Source organism: Mobula hypostoma, chromosome 27, assembly GCF_963921235.1.
Source record: "Mobula hypostoma chromosome 27, sMobHyp1.1, whole genome shotgun sequence".
NCBI lineage: Eukaryota > Metazoa > Chordata > Chondrichthyes > Myliobatiformes > Myliobatidae > Mobula > Mobula hypostoma.
The window spans coordinates 20,614,847-20,632,032 of record NC_086123.1 but is presented as its reverse complement, the minus strand read 5'-3'; the positions used below and the strand labels follow the sequence as shown (position 1 = coordinate 20,632,032).

The following is a 17,186-nucleotide window of genomic DNA, read 5'->3' as shown; positions in this document are numbered from 1 at the left end:
GCTAAGATTGTAGGCAGAACTAAAGACACATCAAAGGTAAATGCTACAGCTGGGGAAGTATTGATTGTGCAGTGTGCCTTTGATATGTCATTTAATGTGCTTTGATTTAGCAGTGAAAAGATCAGATGATCCTCTGAACAAATAAAGAATGAGACTGGGGATCAAGGGAGGTAGTTGACTGTGGGAACTGTTTTGAAGATAAGCCTTATGGCATTAATCATAACTGTTTTTATCTTTTGCCTCAGAAAATTAACCAAATGTTTAATTCCACACTCAACTTGTGCAGTATTGAATGCTAAAGTCTCCTGAAGTAGTGTTGGAATTCTGTGGTGTGAATGGGAAGACATTGTCTGGAGTACATACCTGCGATCCCACCATATCATTAGGGATGGAAATATCTCCTACGTACAAAACCATTTCCAGCCAACATAATTGACAAAATAAGCAGCACGTTGAATACAGTGAACCGATTCATTCCAGCTCTCGAGTAAAGGATTGCCTGGCAGAATCCGAGATAGAGGGAATCAACAGATCATTCTGCAACAGTCTGCACAGAAAGAACTTCCTCCAATTGATAGTTCTGCCTCATTGGAAACGAATAAAGTACCAAATTTCAAATTGATCAGGAACTATCAGTGTGTCACCACTTTCTGACGTTGGAATGTTTATACTATGCCGGGAGCTGATAACTCACGCAAGATGAGATGCAGAAAGTGCAGATGATACTCAGCACCTGACAAGCAAAGGGTAGAAAGTTTGCATTTATTTATTTATTTATTTATTTATTTATTTATATTTATTTATTGAGATACAGCACAGAATGCCCTTCAAGCCGTGCAGCCCAGAAATCCCCCAACTTAAATCATGAAACAATTTACAATGACTGATTAACCTACCAATGTATTTGGACTGTGGGAGGAAACCGGAGCACCCAGAGGAAACCCATGCAGTCATGGGAAGAATGTACAAACTCTTCACAGGCAGCAGCGGGATATCTACCTTGTTCAATTTAATGCCAATTAAACAAGGTGGAAATCCTATTTGGCATCAGACAGGATGAGGTGACTCAAAGCAACTGATAGCATTAAGAATACACTAGAATGCTGGGGAGAAGACTGAATGTCCTTTTTAATGACTGTATCATTGGAAGAACTTTCACATGAACAACTATGGAAGAAAGCAATACTGCCTTTCCACAAACAAGAACCTTCTCACAAACATGGACAGCACATACTGTTTCCTGAAGCCCCATATTGCCAGCTGCTGTGTGCAAAACAAAAAGGCCTTGAGAATGTTAGGCAGGATGAAGCAGTGAAGAAAGAAAACTAAAATAATCGCACCTTCAAAGTTTCTCCAAATGAGTGACCCTTCCCACTCAGCAAAGTGCAAACAGATTATTTCATAGTTGGAGTATGAACTGCAGGCCATTTGCCATTTGCCATCTCCTTACATTTCTGTGTATCAAGACCAACTCTTTATTGCGCCTCCAATATGGAAAATGTAACTAAAGTCTTTTCATTCTTAGTTGGAAGAAATGTTTCCCAGGAGGGCAAATATCACATTGCCATTGGTTGTCAGGGTGAGCATAACACCTTACAGTATCATGCATTTTGTCTTATATTCTCCATTCCAACAGATGTGACTTATTTTCAGAATCAAACTTAGATTTAATATCACTGGCATGTGTCGTGAAATTTGTTAACTTTACGGCAGCAGTACAATGAAATACACGATAAACAAATATGCAGGAAAAACTGACTTACATTAAGTATATATATCTCTAGTGCAAATAATGTAAAAAGTAGTGAGGTAGTGTTCATGTGTGATGCACTATCAATTACTCCAAAAGACTGGAATTAAATACTGAAAGGCTTTTATTAACAGTAAAATGGATCCACATCCATTCTGTATGTCTGTCCTGGACTGTGGCAGGAGCAAAGACACAATCGCCTTTATTCAGGGGTCTGTGGGAGGAGCCACAGGAGCAGTCAGCAGAGGGACGTGTCCAGGCATGTCCAGACAGGTAACCCAGTTACAACCTATATACATGGTTTACCACAATGGGTTCAATGTCCATTCAGACATTGGATGGCACAAGTGAAGAAGCTGTTCCTGAATCATTGAGTGGGTGCCTTCGGGCTTCTGTACCTCCTTCCCGATGGTAACAGTGTGAAGAGGACATGTCCTGGGTGGTGGGGATCCTTAATGATGGACGCCGCCTTCCTGCGGCACCGCTTTAATTCCATTTTATTAGGGAGAGTTAGGAAGCACACAACTTTACCAGGATTAGATAGTGTAAGATGCCATCAACTGTGCAAGTATCACTGTGAGTGCTGCATATCAACTTTGAGATCTACATTAACTTCAAAAGGTTCCAGTCCCTCAAAGAGCAGCTGATTGGCATTAAGATCAATGCCTCATAAAATGGCAATAGATTATAGTACTATCTGTAATTGAGACATCATGGCATACTAAAAGATATATATTTTTGTCAATCTGTGCCTATCTAAATTTGTATAAAATTTCAATCCCTCTTTCAAATTTATCCCACTTTATTTGATTTCCAAATACAACCAAACAACACCACCCTTGTTCAATCGTGTCAGTTCAACAATATCAGAAATTCACCGATTAGTCCCACGTCTTTCCTAACCCCAAACTGAAATTGAATAAACTCAATCTTTATGCTTTATCCCAAACCCGGAGCTCTCAGTTTCCTCACTTCGTTTTCTGCTTGGCATTAATTTCCTTTTCAATATAAAGTACTTTGACAAGTCTTCCTACAGATGAAAAGTGCTGTAAAATGCAATTGGACACTACAAATAGTGAAGACGTAAAGGGAAATGATGTTATAGAGAAACTGAAATGCAAGAAACAAACAAAATAGCAGCTGAATATTTTGCCAGTATATTTATTTTAGATTTCCAGCATCTTTAGAAAAAATTAATTCAACTGACACTACCATCACTTGTCATTCAAACCCTAAGCAAAAGAAATTTAAAATTCAAAACAATAAATTCTAATTTCAAAGATTGTCCTGTTGGCAGCGCCGTCGGGACCGGTTCCTAATCTGCAATTTGATTGGTTGCCCCTGCACTAGGTGTTGCGTTTGTTCATTGAGAAGCTGGTCTTCGTCCATACGCTTGGAAAATGGTGAGTTTACGGAGCTCGGGAGCCGCGCGTTGCAGTGCTGTCGTTTGTTTTTCTTTTGTCTGGTTGTCTTGATAAACAACAACGCGTTGGTTCTTTTAACGTGCCTAATGTTCGAGCAGAGGGTTTGAAATTGTCCAGGGGCGGTGGTTGGTGTCTAGGGCCTGCAAGTGAGTTTGGGGCAGTCACATGATGCCTGTCAGCTGGACTGGACGAGCCTCTGCTCGGGGGTAGGGGCTGTACAGGCAAGTGGCGGTGGTACCATCCAGCAGCGACAGCCCGGGTGCCTCCCCTTCTTCCTATGTTTTATGAATGATCTGTGCAATAGTCAGTCCCTGATAATGCGATTTTATTAAACGACTATATGTCTTCGGTGTTGGAAAAAATAATAGAATTGTCATGCTATTTTATTAATCAGGAATATCCATTAAAGTATGGCCAATTTAGAATGTTTAATTGTTTTATTTACCGTTTAAGCGGAACATATTCCGTAGTTTGACCTGACTTAAACTGGGGCTCCCAACGTGGGGTCCGCAGACCCCTTGCTTAATGGTGTTGGTCCATGGCATAAAAAAGGTTAAGGCTTGAAACCTTGTAGAATATGCCTTTTTATGCTGCAGGAAGTAAAATGAAGTATCATTGTAGGCCTTTTAACCCCCTCCATAATGCTTTGGGGGAAGTAAGCTTTCCTGTCTGCTTAAAATTAATTGCTAAATAATTGAAAGTTACACGTGTAAACAGAGCTATTACAAGGTCAGGGGAATTTAATTTAACTCCCCATACGTAAGGTGTTATTGGTTTCATGTTGACACTACTGTAGTTACCTTGTTAATAGTTGGTTTTGATGATTGAAACCTATCGGATGGTGAAAGGACTTGATATTGTGGATGTGGAGAGGATTTTCTTATGGTGGGAGAGTCTAAGACTAGAGGACACGGCCTCAGAATAGAGGCTGTGAATAGAGGGGTATCCTTTTAGAAGGGGGATGAGGAGGAATTTGTCTAGCCAGAGAGTGGTAAATCTATGGAATTCATTGCTACAGGCAACTGTGGAGGCAAAGTCTGTAGGTATACTGAAGGCAGAGATTGATAGATTCTTGATTGGTCAGAGCATGAAGGGATACAGGAAGAAGGCAGGAGATTGGGACTGAGAGGAAAATTGGATTAGCCATGATGAAATGTTGGAGCAGATTTGATAGGCCAAATGTGTGTCTTTATGGCCTTATTATCAGCAATATTTATTTCATTATTTTAAAAAATCTTTTACATAGTGGTATTTAAATATGATTTTGTTAAATTGCATTTTTTGGGAATAATTAATGTTAGTAAATTGAATTTAATATCTTTATGTACATAAATATTTCTGCCATGTTTTCCAATACCAGTCAAGGAAGATGCATCCATTAGCTATCAGATGTTTTTGGTGTGATTAGTGTTATTTCTGGAGTTAGATTGTGGACCCATCAGCGCTATATCTCAAATAATGTTAATTAATCAGTCAATATTGGGACTAGTTATAGGTAAAATGACTACTTGTAGGGACAGTTTTACTGAATAATCTTGTGTAGATATTCTTTTGGATTTTATGTGTGTTTTTCAGAGGTTTTTTAATGATCTTGAAATGGGAGTTAAGATCATATTCAAAACTGGCTGTTCAATCTTGGTCTAGCATCTAAAATGAAGGTATTGAATGAACTTGGTGAACTCTTATTTTTATTCTTTTGGACCACATCCAAGATGATTTGACGTCAATCCTAAGCCATCATGCAATTACTTTCCTGAAAGTTAGCATGATAATTGATTTTAGAAGGATGGCAGTAATCTTTCAGCCTGTCCAGCTCCACTAGTTGTCATCAGGGATTATGTGTTTTAGACTATGGACATGTTCCCTTTCTGGGTAGTTAAATGTCCAGAGAGGTCCATATCGATGCAAAAACATTCTTAGCACTTAACACACTGAAAAGGAGTGTTATCAATCCACAGATGAAGTTGAAACTGCTCAGTGTACAAAAAGATGCTTTGTTTATTAGGCAGTCCTGCATTTTCAGTTGTGAAAATTGGATAATGCAGGTGGTTAATTTGTGTGGAATTAGTAACATGTTAAAACTCTTCAGATGGTGTGCATGTGATACTGAATTCCTTCCCAACAGAGGAGATAAAAGATTTGAACTATGGATAAAGAAAGGTCTTGCAACCTACCTCTCATTTATAGATAAAAGAGTATTACAAAGTTTCCAAATCCTGCAGGACAAACATGGCCTAGAACACAATGACTTTTTTAGGTACCTTCAGGTACGAAACTATGTTAACCAGAGTTGTAGATATACAGACCTATCAACAGTAGAATTAGAATTTTTCAAGATTCTGAATTCGGCTTGCAGTTCAATACCTAGTAAATCAGTTTCTTGATTATATAATGCACTCTCCCATGCTAAAAATGTAAACACATTGTATATTAAAGAGAAGTGGGAGAAAGAAGCGGGGTTGGTACTTTCAGAGGAGGTTTGGGGGAAAATATGCAGCTTTCAGTGGTCCTCGACTATTTCTTTGATTTGGAGAGAACATTGTTGGAAAAATATTATAAGATACTTCAAGACCCCGTATCAGGAAAAATATAAAGATACAAACGTGACGTGTTGGAGAAGGTGCAGCTCCAAGGAGGCAAATCATTTTCATATTTTCTGGGGTTGCCCTAAATTAATTCTATATTGGGAAGGTATTCATAGAACATTAGTTAAGGTACTTAGGTCCCAGATACCTCTGAACTTTGAGAGGTATCTATTTGGGGCATGTATTGTTTCTTGAACAGAAGGAAGATATAAAGTTGCTGCAGGCCCTCTTAGCGGCAAGTAAGAAATCAATCACTAGAAAGTGGCTAAATCCAATACCACCTACATTAGAAGATTGGCACGAAATTATGTTGGAAATATTTAAAATGGAAAAGTTGACTTACTCCCTGAGAATTCAAAAAGAAAAATTTTATCAAATCTGGAATAAATGGATTGAATATATAACCCCAATGCGAGCAGACTTTAGATGACTCTCCTAATGATTTATGCTGCTCTCATCAACACAGTAATATTGCTAACGTAAGCACTCCTAGTCTAAATGTTTACTGTTTTTGTTTTCTTTTGGAAAATAGAGAATTAATACAAGTAAAGGAAAAGATTTGGGAAAGGGATAAAAATGATAAAATTAAGTAAATAAGTACATAGGGATTGGATAATTATGTCTGGGGGCAGGAGCAAGCATGAACAAGTTAGGATATAAACGCCTACAATGGTTGTTACATAGGCTTACATACAACATTTTGGACCAGTAGCAGTGGTCCAGAAGAGATGTATGGAAACTATTATTACTATTTTTCTTAACAACTAATACCATTACTTAGCCTAATAGATTAGAATTTCAACTGTACATTAAGTGTCTAATTTCCTTTTATATCATCTCAATGTGTACTTAAGAATGTATAAATAATTATAGTTTTATACATATAAAAGATGGAAAAGGTTATACGTGTGAAAAAAGTACATGATACTTGTGAATTCCTTATCCAAATAAAAATAAAATTTAAAAAAAGAAAAATGCTAACAAAAAAAAAGAAAATTGGATAATGCTTGTCCTATTAAGAAGCAACCAATTTCAACTATGCTGTTTGTCAAATCAAGATTAAGGTGTTGAAGTTCTTCAGCCTGACGGCAACTTTAAAAGCTCTCACTGTAAGTTTATGGGGTGCAATTGTCTGATGAAGAAAATGTTAAAGACCTTTTACGGTATGCTGAAACTGGAAAGTGAATTTTGTGGACCTGGAAAAGAGTGAATGGCTTAAACGCTACTTTGGACTGTTAACTGCATATCCATGAGTTGATCAAGTAAGTGTCATACAAAATTCATGAGGAAAATCCTGATCCTGATGGTGATGTGAAATATAAACAACTAAAAGTTTTAGCATCAAAAATTGACTTCCTAACCTATTGTATGCAGGATCCACTGTGTATTTCTCCAAGCATGATTTTGTTAACCAGGAACTGATTATTGAGAGTGAACTCTTTCTACTGTTACTGTCAAGGTGATGAGAAAGACTTGATATCAATCATTGCCAAGAGCAGCCTTGTAAGCACTGTGTGATTTATTCATTTGTGGCAGGAATTAGATTTTGAATTACATTGTGAAGCAATATATTATGTTCATTATAGTTATTTTACTATTAAAACCTTACAATAAAATCATATATAATGTTTGAAGAGGCATTTAGATACACATGAACAGGCAGGGATACAGTCAACATGCAGGCAGTTGTGCACTTTAAATCGACATCATGGGCCACAGGGCCTTCTGTAATGTACTGACCTGTTCTATTTGCTAATATGCATGTTTAGAAGAGTTTATAAAAACTTCTTGTTTTTCACTTTTCCTACAGTTGGTGCTGGTATTGGGAGACCTTCACATTCCTCACCGCTGTAACACTTTGCCAGCCAAGTTCAAGAAATTGTTGGTACCTGGTAAAATCCAGCATATTTTATGCACAGGAAATCTTTGCACCAAAGAGAGCTATGATTATCTTAAAACACTGGCTGGAGATGTCCACATTGTCAGAGGAGACTTTGATGAGGTAAGGGATATGCTAAATGTCACAGTTTTTGGCTGCTATAGAAATTCATCATCTCTGAACAATTAATGGGAAAGAATATAATGGCATCATGTTGGTAAAACAATTATTTTCATGCCGTCAGTCTCCCTTCAAACAATGATTCTTTGTTGGTATATCACAGAACTTTTTCTTTTCTCTCAGTAGTTTGTAAAATGGGTATTTGACCTCAGAATTATGACAGTATATCCTTCACCCTTACGAGTAAAGATCTTAGCATTTCTGCATGTTTTTCAGTGATATTTTCATGAACAAGTTCTAGTTACAAAGATCAGCTCACTTAGACATACAGTACTATGATAAAAGTCTTAAGCACATGCATACGTAATGATCAATAAACCAATTGTTTGAAATCAAATGACCTTTCCTGGTGTTTCAGGGCTGGGTGTGCCTGTGCATGCACCACCCCCCACCCTGGCACTCCTCTGCCACCTATCCCATACCCCCCCCCACAGCACTCCACCTTCACCATTCCCAATATCCTTTGCTCACATGAGATTTACCAACGTTTTTCCCCCCTCTAAATTTATTCTCAAAACTTTTTCAGTTTTATCTCTGCCAATTGTATGGATAAGATGTTCCACCATTAGGAACACTCCATTCTGTTTAGGACCATGCTAACATGATCAGTGGTTGTTTGCTTTGGATTTTCCTCATTGCCCTAAGATTTGGATTTATAACAATAGTAAACCTTATTACATAATATTGTAGTGTCTACACACATAGATTTAAATATAACGCCAGGAAGTTGTAGGATTAATTGGCATACATGCTATGCCAGAAATAAGATTGATGCATTTAAGCTTAAATATTTTACTGGTAAAAAATAAAACTGCAAAACGTTTCACTAGTTGTGGAAAAATATTTTTCATTTCATTTTTTCAGAAGTTGGTATTGGAGATATTTAAAAAATTACAACTCCTGTATCAATCCGTCATTTTCACATACAAAAATTCCTATTCCTCCTTCCCAAGCTTAATTTAGGTTTCTGTGTATAAATTAAATTCAGTCTACTTCACTCTTCCTGTTTAGTGGGTATATGCTAACTTTTGTATTGCAGAGTTGCAATATTTAACCTTTGAGTTGTCTGTGGGAGATCAGAAGCTGGATTACAGCAAATTGCTACTCTGCAGCCATTGGAAACTTGGGACAACCAACACAGCTGACTGTAATGCAGAACAGCTGTGTTACCTAGCAAGGCTAATTTTCATTATTGCTGCTTCTTTGCCTGATATCATAGAACATTGCAAAATCCCAGTTTTCTCTACCAAACTACTAGTTTTCCCATGAAAGGCTGGAATATCCAAACTGTAGGCAATTTATATTTTAATTGACATTCATGCACTCAGACAGAATAGATACGCAATGAATAATTCTCGTTTTTAATTAATTTCTTTGTGCAATACGGTATACTGTACCTGAAAATATTGCTTCACCTTGCAAGATTCTAGTAAATTGTTTCATCGGTCTGTGACTAAAACACGATGAGCAAACTTGTAGAATCTGTACTTAAAAATATCATTCAAATGTTAGTTTTCTAATTGCACACTGATCCTGTTGGGATTAGTGTTCTGGATAAGTATCATACTAGACAAAAGATTTTCAAATCAACACGGTACTAACTTTTTTTAATATCAGGTGGATGGTGCAAGTGCATGGAATATCCTTTTTTTTCTGCCAGATATTGTTTCTGCAAAATACCCAAATTATAAATAGAGGCTGTTAACAAGTTACATTTATCAAGTACACAACTCATCTCATCGTTATGGAAAGATCTGCAGTATTATATGTTGGTTATCCGTTGATTTCAACAATGATGATAGGAATCTGTGCGGGAAAGCTTTTAAAATGAAAAGGCCGTTGCACTGGGTTAGTTTCACTCTCTCAACCTATTCTGGTGGTACGAGTTATCGTCAGAACTGGAGACTTCTCTGTTTGCAATGGATGACCATGAAGTCTTCGGTATCTCGCACACCCTTCGCTCTCCACGGAGCGCTGCAGAACTGCCTTCCTGGCTGTTGGATCTCACTGTTGATCTCATCTGCCCAGTCCACTGAAACTGAATTCACGTACTAGGGTAGGCATCTCCTTATCTCACTATCTCACCAGCATTTGAGGCAAACAGACCACCCCACCTAGTTTTAGCCTGTCCAAGCAGTGTACGAGGGTGTGGCCACTGTCACATGCAAATAGTTACTTGGAGCAACAGGTGAGAGTTGAGTGTCTGGTGAGGACCAAGGGTGGGTGAGCTGTCCCAAGGAGGACACGAAAGCCCTTTCACCAGAGAGGCTACCCCTTGCTGGACACTCCATACAGTATTATAACTTACCGATTTATAAGCAGTTTTAGGGGCATGTTAAAATTGTTTCATATTATTTTCCTTTGAACTGTCTTTTGGGTACGTACAATCAGCTGGCTAAAGAAAATAATGAGCTTGTAAAAGAACTGGGCATTTTTTCCATGCTCTTTGCCTAATAATCATAAAGCAGATAGCAATGAATAACATGTCAAAATAGTACATGCATATTTGAGTTTGCAATTTTTCTCAATAAGTTTGTGTTCATATCCAGAGGAGAACAAGGAAGAGTAAATCATCTCTTCTTTTTCTATCCTTTCTATCATTTTCTTTGGTGAGTTTTCCATCATGATAAGTAAATGAGCTGAAGAACTGGATTATGACGTTGTGTGTATTGGCATTCATCTTTTCACATTTAAGGATGATTGTCAGGTAAACACTTACTGTTGTCTTCATTTCAGAATTTGAATTATCCAGAGCAGAAGGTGGTAACAGTGGGGCAATTCAAAATTGGATTGATCCATGGTCACCAGGTGATTCCCTGGGGAGACATGACTAGTCTGGCTCTACTGCAGCGGCAGCTGGATGTCGATATCCTCATATCCGGACACACGCACAAATTTGAGGCTTTTGAACAAGAGAGCAAGTTCTATATCAATCCAGGCTCAGCCACAGGTGCCGGTAACGCACTGGAAGGGTAAGTACATTTGGATGTAGGATAAAATAAATGATATGAAAATAAGTTATCCATAATAGTTCCTAGTTACTGCTGTGTGAAAATTTTAAATAAAGTCATGAAGTTTATTCTGGGAGGGGTTGGGGGTGTTAAGATGATCAGTTCCCCATATAAAGGAAGAATCTTGCTCTTGGCTACAGTTGAGGAAAAATGATAATTCCAAGTACCCCATCCACAAGGAAGCAGTCACCATTCTAGCTTGCAGTTTAATATTAGTCAAACATGAATACCGTTCATATACTGTAGATTTGCATTCTTCTGTGTCATTAGACTTTCTAATGTCTGGATAACCTGAAGCTTTAATTCAAACAACCTATGTTGACATTGCTCAGTTAGCACACCTTTTGAAAGTTTACAAATGGATTTGCAAATCCTCTGATTCAAGTGGACATCCGAAAGTATCAAGAAAATCTCAAAAAAAAAAGATGCCAGAAACTTGGAATTAAAAACAGAAAATGTTGAAACACTCAGCGGATAAGGTAGCATGTGTGGGGGATGAAACAAAACTGATCTGAGACCCCCTCATCTAAACTGGGAACAAGAGAAAGCTGTTGGTTTTCAGTTGCAGAGAAGGTGGAGATGGGAATGGGTAGAAGAAAGGGAATATTTCATACAATGACTCTAAATGGGTTAATTTGGTAGTTGCAGCAAGCCAAATGATATTAATAAAGGAAATCTGAGTCAAAAATTACAAAAGACTGGCAGAAATGGCTATTGCTGCAACAATGAGTTATCTAGGTCATTATCACTTTCACTGAACTGTGAGAGGATAGGCCTTGCACTCACTGAAAGCAGCAGCCTAAAATCAGGCCGACAACACTGGTATTGAGGCTTTCGCTATACTCGGGCAACTATGTTGGGCAGCCATGTTACCACACTCAAAAATGTACAGTCTATTCTCAGCTCTGTTAGGGAAAGATTGCCAAGTAGACAAAGGAAAAAGAGATCTGTGGCAGTAAAAGTTTCCTTGAAGAAATGCAACAAATGGACAGGATCGAAAGAAGCTACAGAAAATTGTAAAAATACTGAGCTCCATCATGAGTGCCAGCCTCCATAGTATCCAAGACGTCTTCAGGAAGTGGTGCCCCAGAAAGACGGTGTCCATTATTAAGCACCCCCATCACCCAGGACATGCTCTCTTCTCATTGTTACCATCAGGAAGGAGGTACAGAAGCCTGAAGACACACAATTAGCGATTCAGGAACAGCTTCTTCCCCTCTGTGATCCGATTCCTAAATGGACATTGAACCCTTGAACACCATCTCACTTTTTTTATATATATTATTTCTGTTTTTGCACTATTTTTAATTTAACTATTTAATATATATACTTAGCGTAATTGATTTACTTTGTTATGTATTGCATTATACTGCTGCTGCTAAATATTTTTATTCCTCCTTGGGAATCTGTGGCCCATTTTGTGCTTGAAATGGAAAAATATGTGGGATAGATTTGAGTCCCAGCAGTCCATATGCCAGGAGATCAGAGGCCCTGTGGAAGCAGCAAATTGCCACACTACATGCCTGCCTGCCCCCATTAGTCAATATCTGCCTCATTTTACGGACTGTCTGAGAAGAAGAAAAGCTTGAGGGACATTGCTGTTGTGTTTAATTAGTTCTGGCATTTCAAAGGCGTTTATCTGTGGAATTTTCCAAGATGAAATAATGTACAATATTGACATGGATCCCATTTCATTAGTGAAGAGAACCTAATAAAATGAAGGTATAACAACAGTAATTGCCATATAAATAAAGCCAATTATGAAATATTGGAAATTTCCTTCATCTTACATTCTGGTCCTTGAAAATGTAGATGGATTAGTGTATTCATTCAAAATTCAGAAGATACTACAGATAAGATGAAATATCAATGGGCATAGTCAAGAATGAAATTTGGTCTGCTCATTTAATAACTAACTCAAAGACAACTTCAGTTTTGTATCTTATATAGTTTAATGAGATACCAAGTTAGATAGTTAATATTTTCTTAGTATTCATTTGTTCATAGTGGCCTTGATGAAGTTGAACGCAACATTCATTTCCAGTTTTCACTGAGGTTTGATGCTTAAAAACTTGAGTAAAGCAATTTTGCATTTAATTTTCATGCTGTGCATAGTTGAAAAATGGTGATTCGTTTGTATAGAGACTAACTAATTTGTTTTCTTTTCCAGAAATATCATCCCTTCATTCGTACTAATGGACATTCAGGCATCCACAGTAGTCACTTATGTTTACCAGCTGATTTCTGATGATGTAAAAGTAGAACGGATTGAATACAAGAAGTCCTAATTTTTTGTCAGCTGTTTTTTATATGTATAATTTCACTCCTTTTCCCTTTCAATTTTATTTCCCTTTTCAACCTTGATCAAATTAATTGTATTATGTATGTGAATTGTATGTTTAATTTCCACTAAAACTAGTTGTTAACTATTCCAGCAATATGAAAGGAACTTTATTGAACAAACTGATATAAAGATAGTTTAGATCCTTGATGGAAAAAGGTGCCACATTCTTGAATGAAAGGGTTTTCAATCCTGTAAATATTTCCTTTCAGAAATGGTGTAGTTGATCATGTAATTAATATGCATGACATTCTTAGCCATTGTTTTTTTTTTGTTTCTGCTTTTTGAAGCCCTACTGGTCCATATAAAATGCTTGTCTACCATTCCACAAATAAATGTAATCTCAAGCTCTTAATATTGATTCTGATTTCTTGATGAAGATTTATCCGATTACATTTCTATTTACTCTTGTGCATTTGTTTATTCTTGAGAAAATTGTTTTTTTAGCACTTTGAAATACAAGTATTCCAAAATATCCTGGTTACTGATTTTTGATTTCAAATAGAGTACACTAAAGAATGCCAACTTTTGAAGATGTTGACTGAGCTTTGCTCTTCTGATACTTTTATTGTAATGGTTATTATTGAGGGTTTTTGAGAATTGGGGAACTTGTTGAATCATGAGCACAGTGAACAGCTTCAAAAGATGTCACTCAAGAAAAAAAAGTACGCTACAACTTCTTTAGTCTACTCTTACAATATTTGAGATGCTGGTAAGGCAAAGGGAAGTGGCGTGTGTTTTATTATCAGTTCTTGTTGGTGATCCAACGTGGCAATTATGTCAAACTCGTGTTCCCCCAACTTGGAACTCGTATTGATCAAATGTAGACCATTTTATTTGCTTTGAGAGTTTTTCTCTGTGATTGTGACCACAGTTTATGTATCGCCAGCAGCCAACTATAAGCAAGCAGTCATGACACTGCAGACAAGAAATCACCGGTCCCCGATGCATTTCAAATTATATTCAGGAGGCTTCAACCAGGCCTGTTCGAAGAACACCCTGCCCATTTATCATCAGCATATAGACTTAGCACCGGAGGTCCTATTACACTATACCACTGCTACACTAAGATAAGGTATGCCTATCATTCCTTGCATAGACCACATTTTGGTAACTCGGATCACTTCCCTGTCCTCCTACCTGCATACAGACAGCCTAAAAAGCAAAGCTTCAGAGATTAGGACAACTCTGGTCATGGGAGGCTGAGGAACAATTACAGGATTGCCTTGAGTCTTTGGACTGGGTCGTGTTCAAGCATTCGTCAGAGGACCTGCACGACGACACCAGGGTTGTAACAGACTTTATTAAAACAGCCGTAGAAGAGTGTGACCCAAAAGATCATTCAGCATCTTCCCCAGTCAGAAGCTCTGGATGAACCGTAAGATCCGAAATTTGCTGAGGGCCAAATCGGAGGCAAGTCAGGAGATCAAGAATGCTGCAAGAGGTGGAAGTATGATCTCCGGAAAGCCATTTCACAGGTGAAGTGGAGATTCCGGACCAAACTAGAACCAATGAGGGATGCTTGACAGCTGTAGTAGGGTTTGAATGCTATAACCTCCTACCAAGTTAAATCAAGCAACTTGGGGGACAGCAGGGTTTTGCTTCCAGATGAGCTCAATGCCTTTTATGCTCACTTTGACTGTCAGAACATGGAGGAACCATCGCAAATCCTCACATCTGACGTGGGCTTGCTTCAGGAGGGTGAATCCAAGGAAAGCATCTGGACCTGAAGGGGTACCTGGCTGAGGACCTGTGCTGACCAACTGGCTGGTGTACCCACTAAATATCTTTAACCTCTCGCTTCGGCAGTGTGTAGTACCCCGTAAAATGCTGGAGGAACTCGGCAGGTCAGGCAATATCTATGGAAAAGAGTAAACAGTCGACGTTTCAGGCTGAGGCCCTTCATTAGGACCACTTTCTCGTGTTAATGTGTAGTACCCACCTGCTTCAATCATACCAGTGCCCAAGAAGAGAATGGTATCTGCCTCAATGACTATCGCCCAGTTGGAATTACATCCACAGTGATGAAGTGTCTTGAGTGGCTGATGATGAAGCATAACAGCTCCTGCCTGAGAGGTGGCTTGGATCCACTCCAATTTATCTACTGGAGCAACAGGTCCACAGCAGATGGCATCTCAATGACTCTCTACACAACCCTAGAACATCTGGACAGCAAAGATGCGTACATCAGGATGCTCTATCGATCATAGCTCAGCATTGAATACCATTATCCCCTGAAAACTAATCAATAACTCCAAGACTTGGGCCTCAATACCTCTTCTGCAATTGGATCCAGGATTTCCTCACTTGCAGACACCAGTGAGTTCAGATTGGCAAAAACATCTCCTCCATGATCTCAAGCAACACACATCAAAGTTGCTGGTGAATGCAACAGGCCAAGCAGCATCTCTAGAAAGAGGTACAGTCGACGTTTCGGGCCGAGACCCTTCATCAGGACTAACTGAAGGAAGTGCTAGTAAGAGATTTGAAAGGGGGAGGGGGAGATCCAAAATGATAGGAGAAGACAGGAGGGGGAGGGATGGAGCCAAGAGCTGGACAGGTGATTGGCAAAAGGGATACGAGAGGATAATGGGACAGGAGGCCCAGGGAGAAGGAAAGGGGGGGGGAACCCAGAGGATGAGCAAGGGGTATAGTCAGAAGGAGAAAAAGGAGAGAGAGAGAGAAAGAATGTGTGTATATAAATAAATAACGGATGGGGTATAAGGGGGAGGTGGGGCATTAGCGGAAGTTAGAGAAGTCAATGTTTGTGCCATCAGGTTGGAGGCCAGGTTCAAAAAGCGTTCAAAAAAAGTTACTACTCCTCAACTGTCAGGACCTAGAACAAAAGAGGATAACTACACTCACCTGACTATTGAGATGTTGCCTCAACCAATGATCTCACTTTAAGGACTCTTTATATTGCTTTTTCATGCTCTCCTTATTTATTGCTATTTATTTATTTATATTTGCAGTTTGTTGTCTTCTGCACTCTACTTATCTTTCACTGAATCTTGTTATATTTACTGTTCTATAGATTTGCTGAGTACGCCCACAGGAAAAAGAACCTCGGGGTTGTATGTGGTGACATGTATGTACTCTGAAAATAAAATTTACTTTGAACTTTGATTTGAAATCAAAATCCAGCGACTAGGACAGATTGGAATATTTGTGTTCAAACATCTTAACCTTAAGACACAGGAAGCCCAAAGGCAGCCTGTCCTGGGGTTACAGGTCTGTCTGTCTGTGAGGGAGTGGATGGTTGGGTGGGAAAGGGGCTTATTTTGCTGTTGCCTTGTGTGGTTCTGTTGAACATGATGGGTGTGCTGTATTGACTCTAGAAACATGTATGACGCTTGTGGGCTGCCCCAAGGACATCCTCGGGCTGGGTGTTTCTGAACCTAAAAGGATGGATGCTATATTGTAGAGGCTGTCAAGAAGCTGCAAACTGCCATGAGCTTCATGCCTGCTGGGGACAAAATTGTTAGTAGAAAGCACTGTGAGAGGATCTGATGACAAAATATCTTGAAAATCAATATGTCTTTTATACTATGGTAATTTAAAATCTATATTTGAGCATTCAAAACGAACTTTGAATGCTAGGCTTGAGTTTGTGCATTTGAATAAACTTGCTGCCCCTGTTGATTAAACAGCTTGATTGCTTATTGTTTTGTGACAATCTTAATGGTTACATTCAGGGTATTTCTTAACTAATTTCTCTTTCATTATCACTCACAATCTGAGCTGTAACTCATCAGTGAGCCAAAATAGGAAAAAAAAATCTTTTTGGGCAGTAAAATCTTCCAAATTTAATATGCGATTGAAAAGTTCAAGTTCAGTAACAATTAGAATTAAAACAAGGCGATGTTCTCCAAAATGCATCACAAGAAATCAGTCCAATTATGAGAGTAGTTTACATCTTGACTGTGCTTCAAGTCCTCTTCTTTGTGTCCATTTGGAATTCTATTTTGATGCTGATCAGAAGCTGGATGAAGACCTAAGATCACCAATGATCACTT

The 17,186-nt window shown here is 38.5% G+C and overlaps 1 protein-coding gene across 1 annotated transcript; it reads left to right on the top strand.

Annotated features, from left to right (window-relative positions):
* Nucleotides 1–3,039: 3,039 nt before the first annotated feature.
* vps29 (VPS29 retromer complex component) lies at nt 3,040–13,260 on the top strand. The gene is made up of 4 exons (XM_063034253.1): nt 3,040–3,153; nt 7,570–7,761; nt 10,555–10,790; nt 13,000–13,260. The coding sequence occupies exons 1-4, from the start codon at nt 3,151–3,153 to the stop codon at nt 13,115–13,117; spliced, it is 549 nt and encodes a 182-aa protein (XP_062890323.1). The 5' UTR covers nt 3,040–3,150; the 3' UTR covers nt 13,118–13,260.
* The last annotated feature ends 3,926 nt before the right edge of the window (nt 13,261–17,186 follow it).

Excerpts from the sequence above, each read along its gene's own strand:
- vps29 (XM_063034253.1), top strand. Across the intron at positions 7,762-10,554 it reads TCAGAGGAGACTTTGATGAG|AATTTGAATTATCCAGAGCA; the intron begins GTAAGGGATATG and ends TCTTCATTTCAG. Across the intron at positions 10,791-12,999 it reads GCCGGTAACGCACTGGAAGG|AAATATCATCCCTTCATTCG; the intron begins GTAAGTACATTT and ends TTTCTTTTCCAG.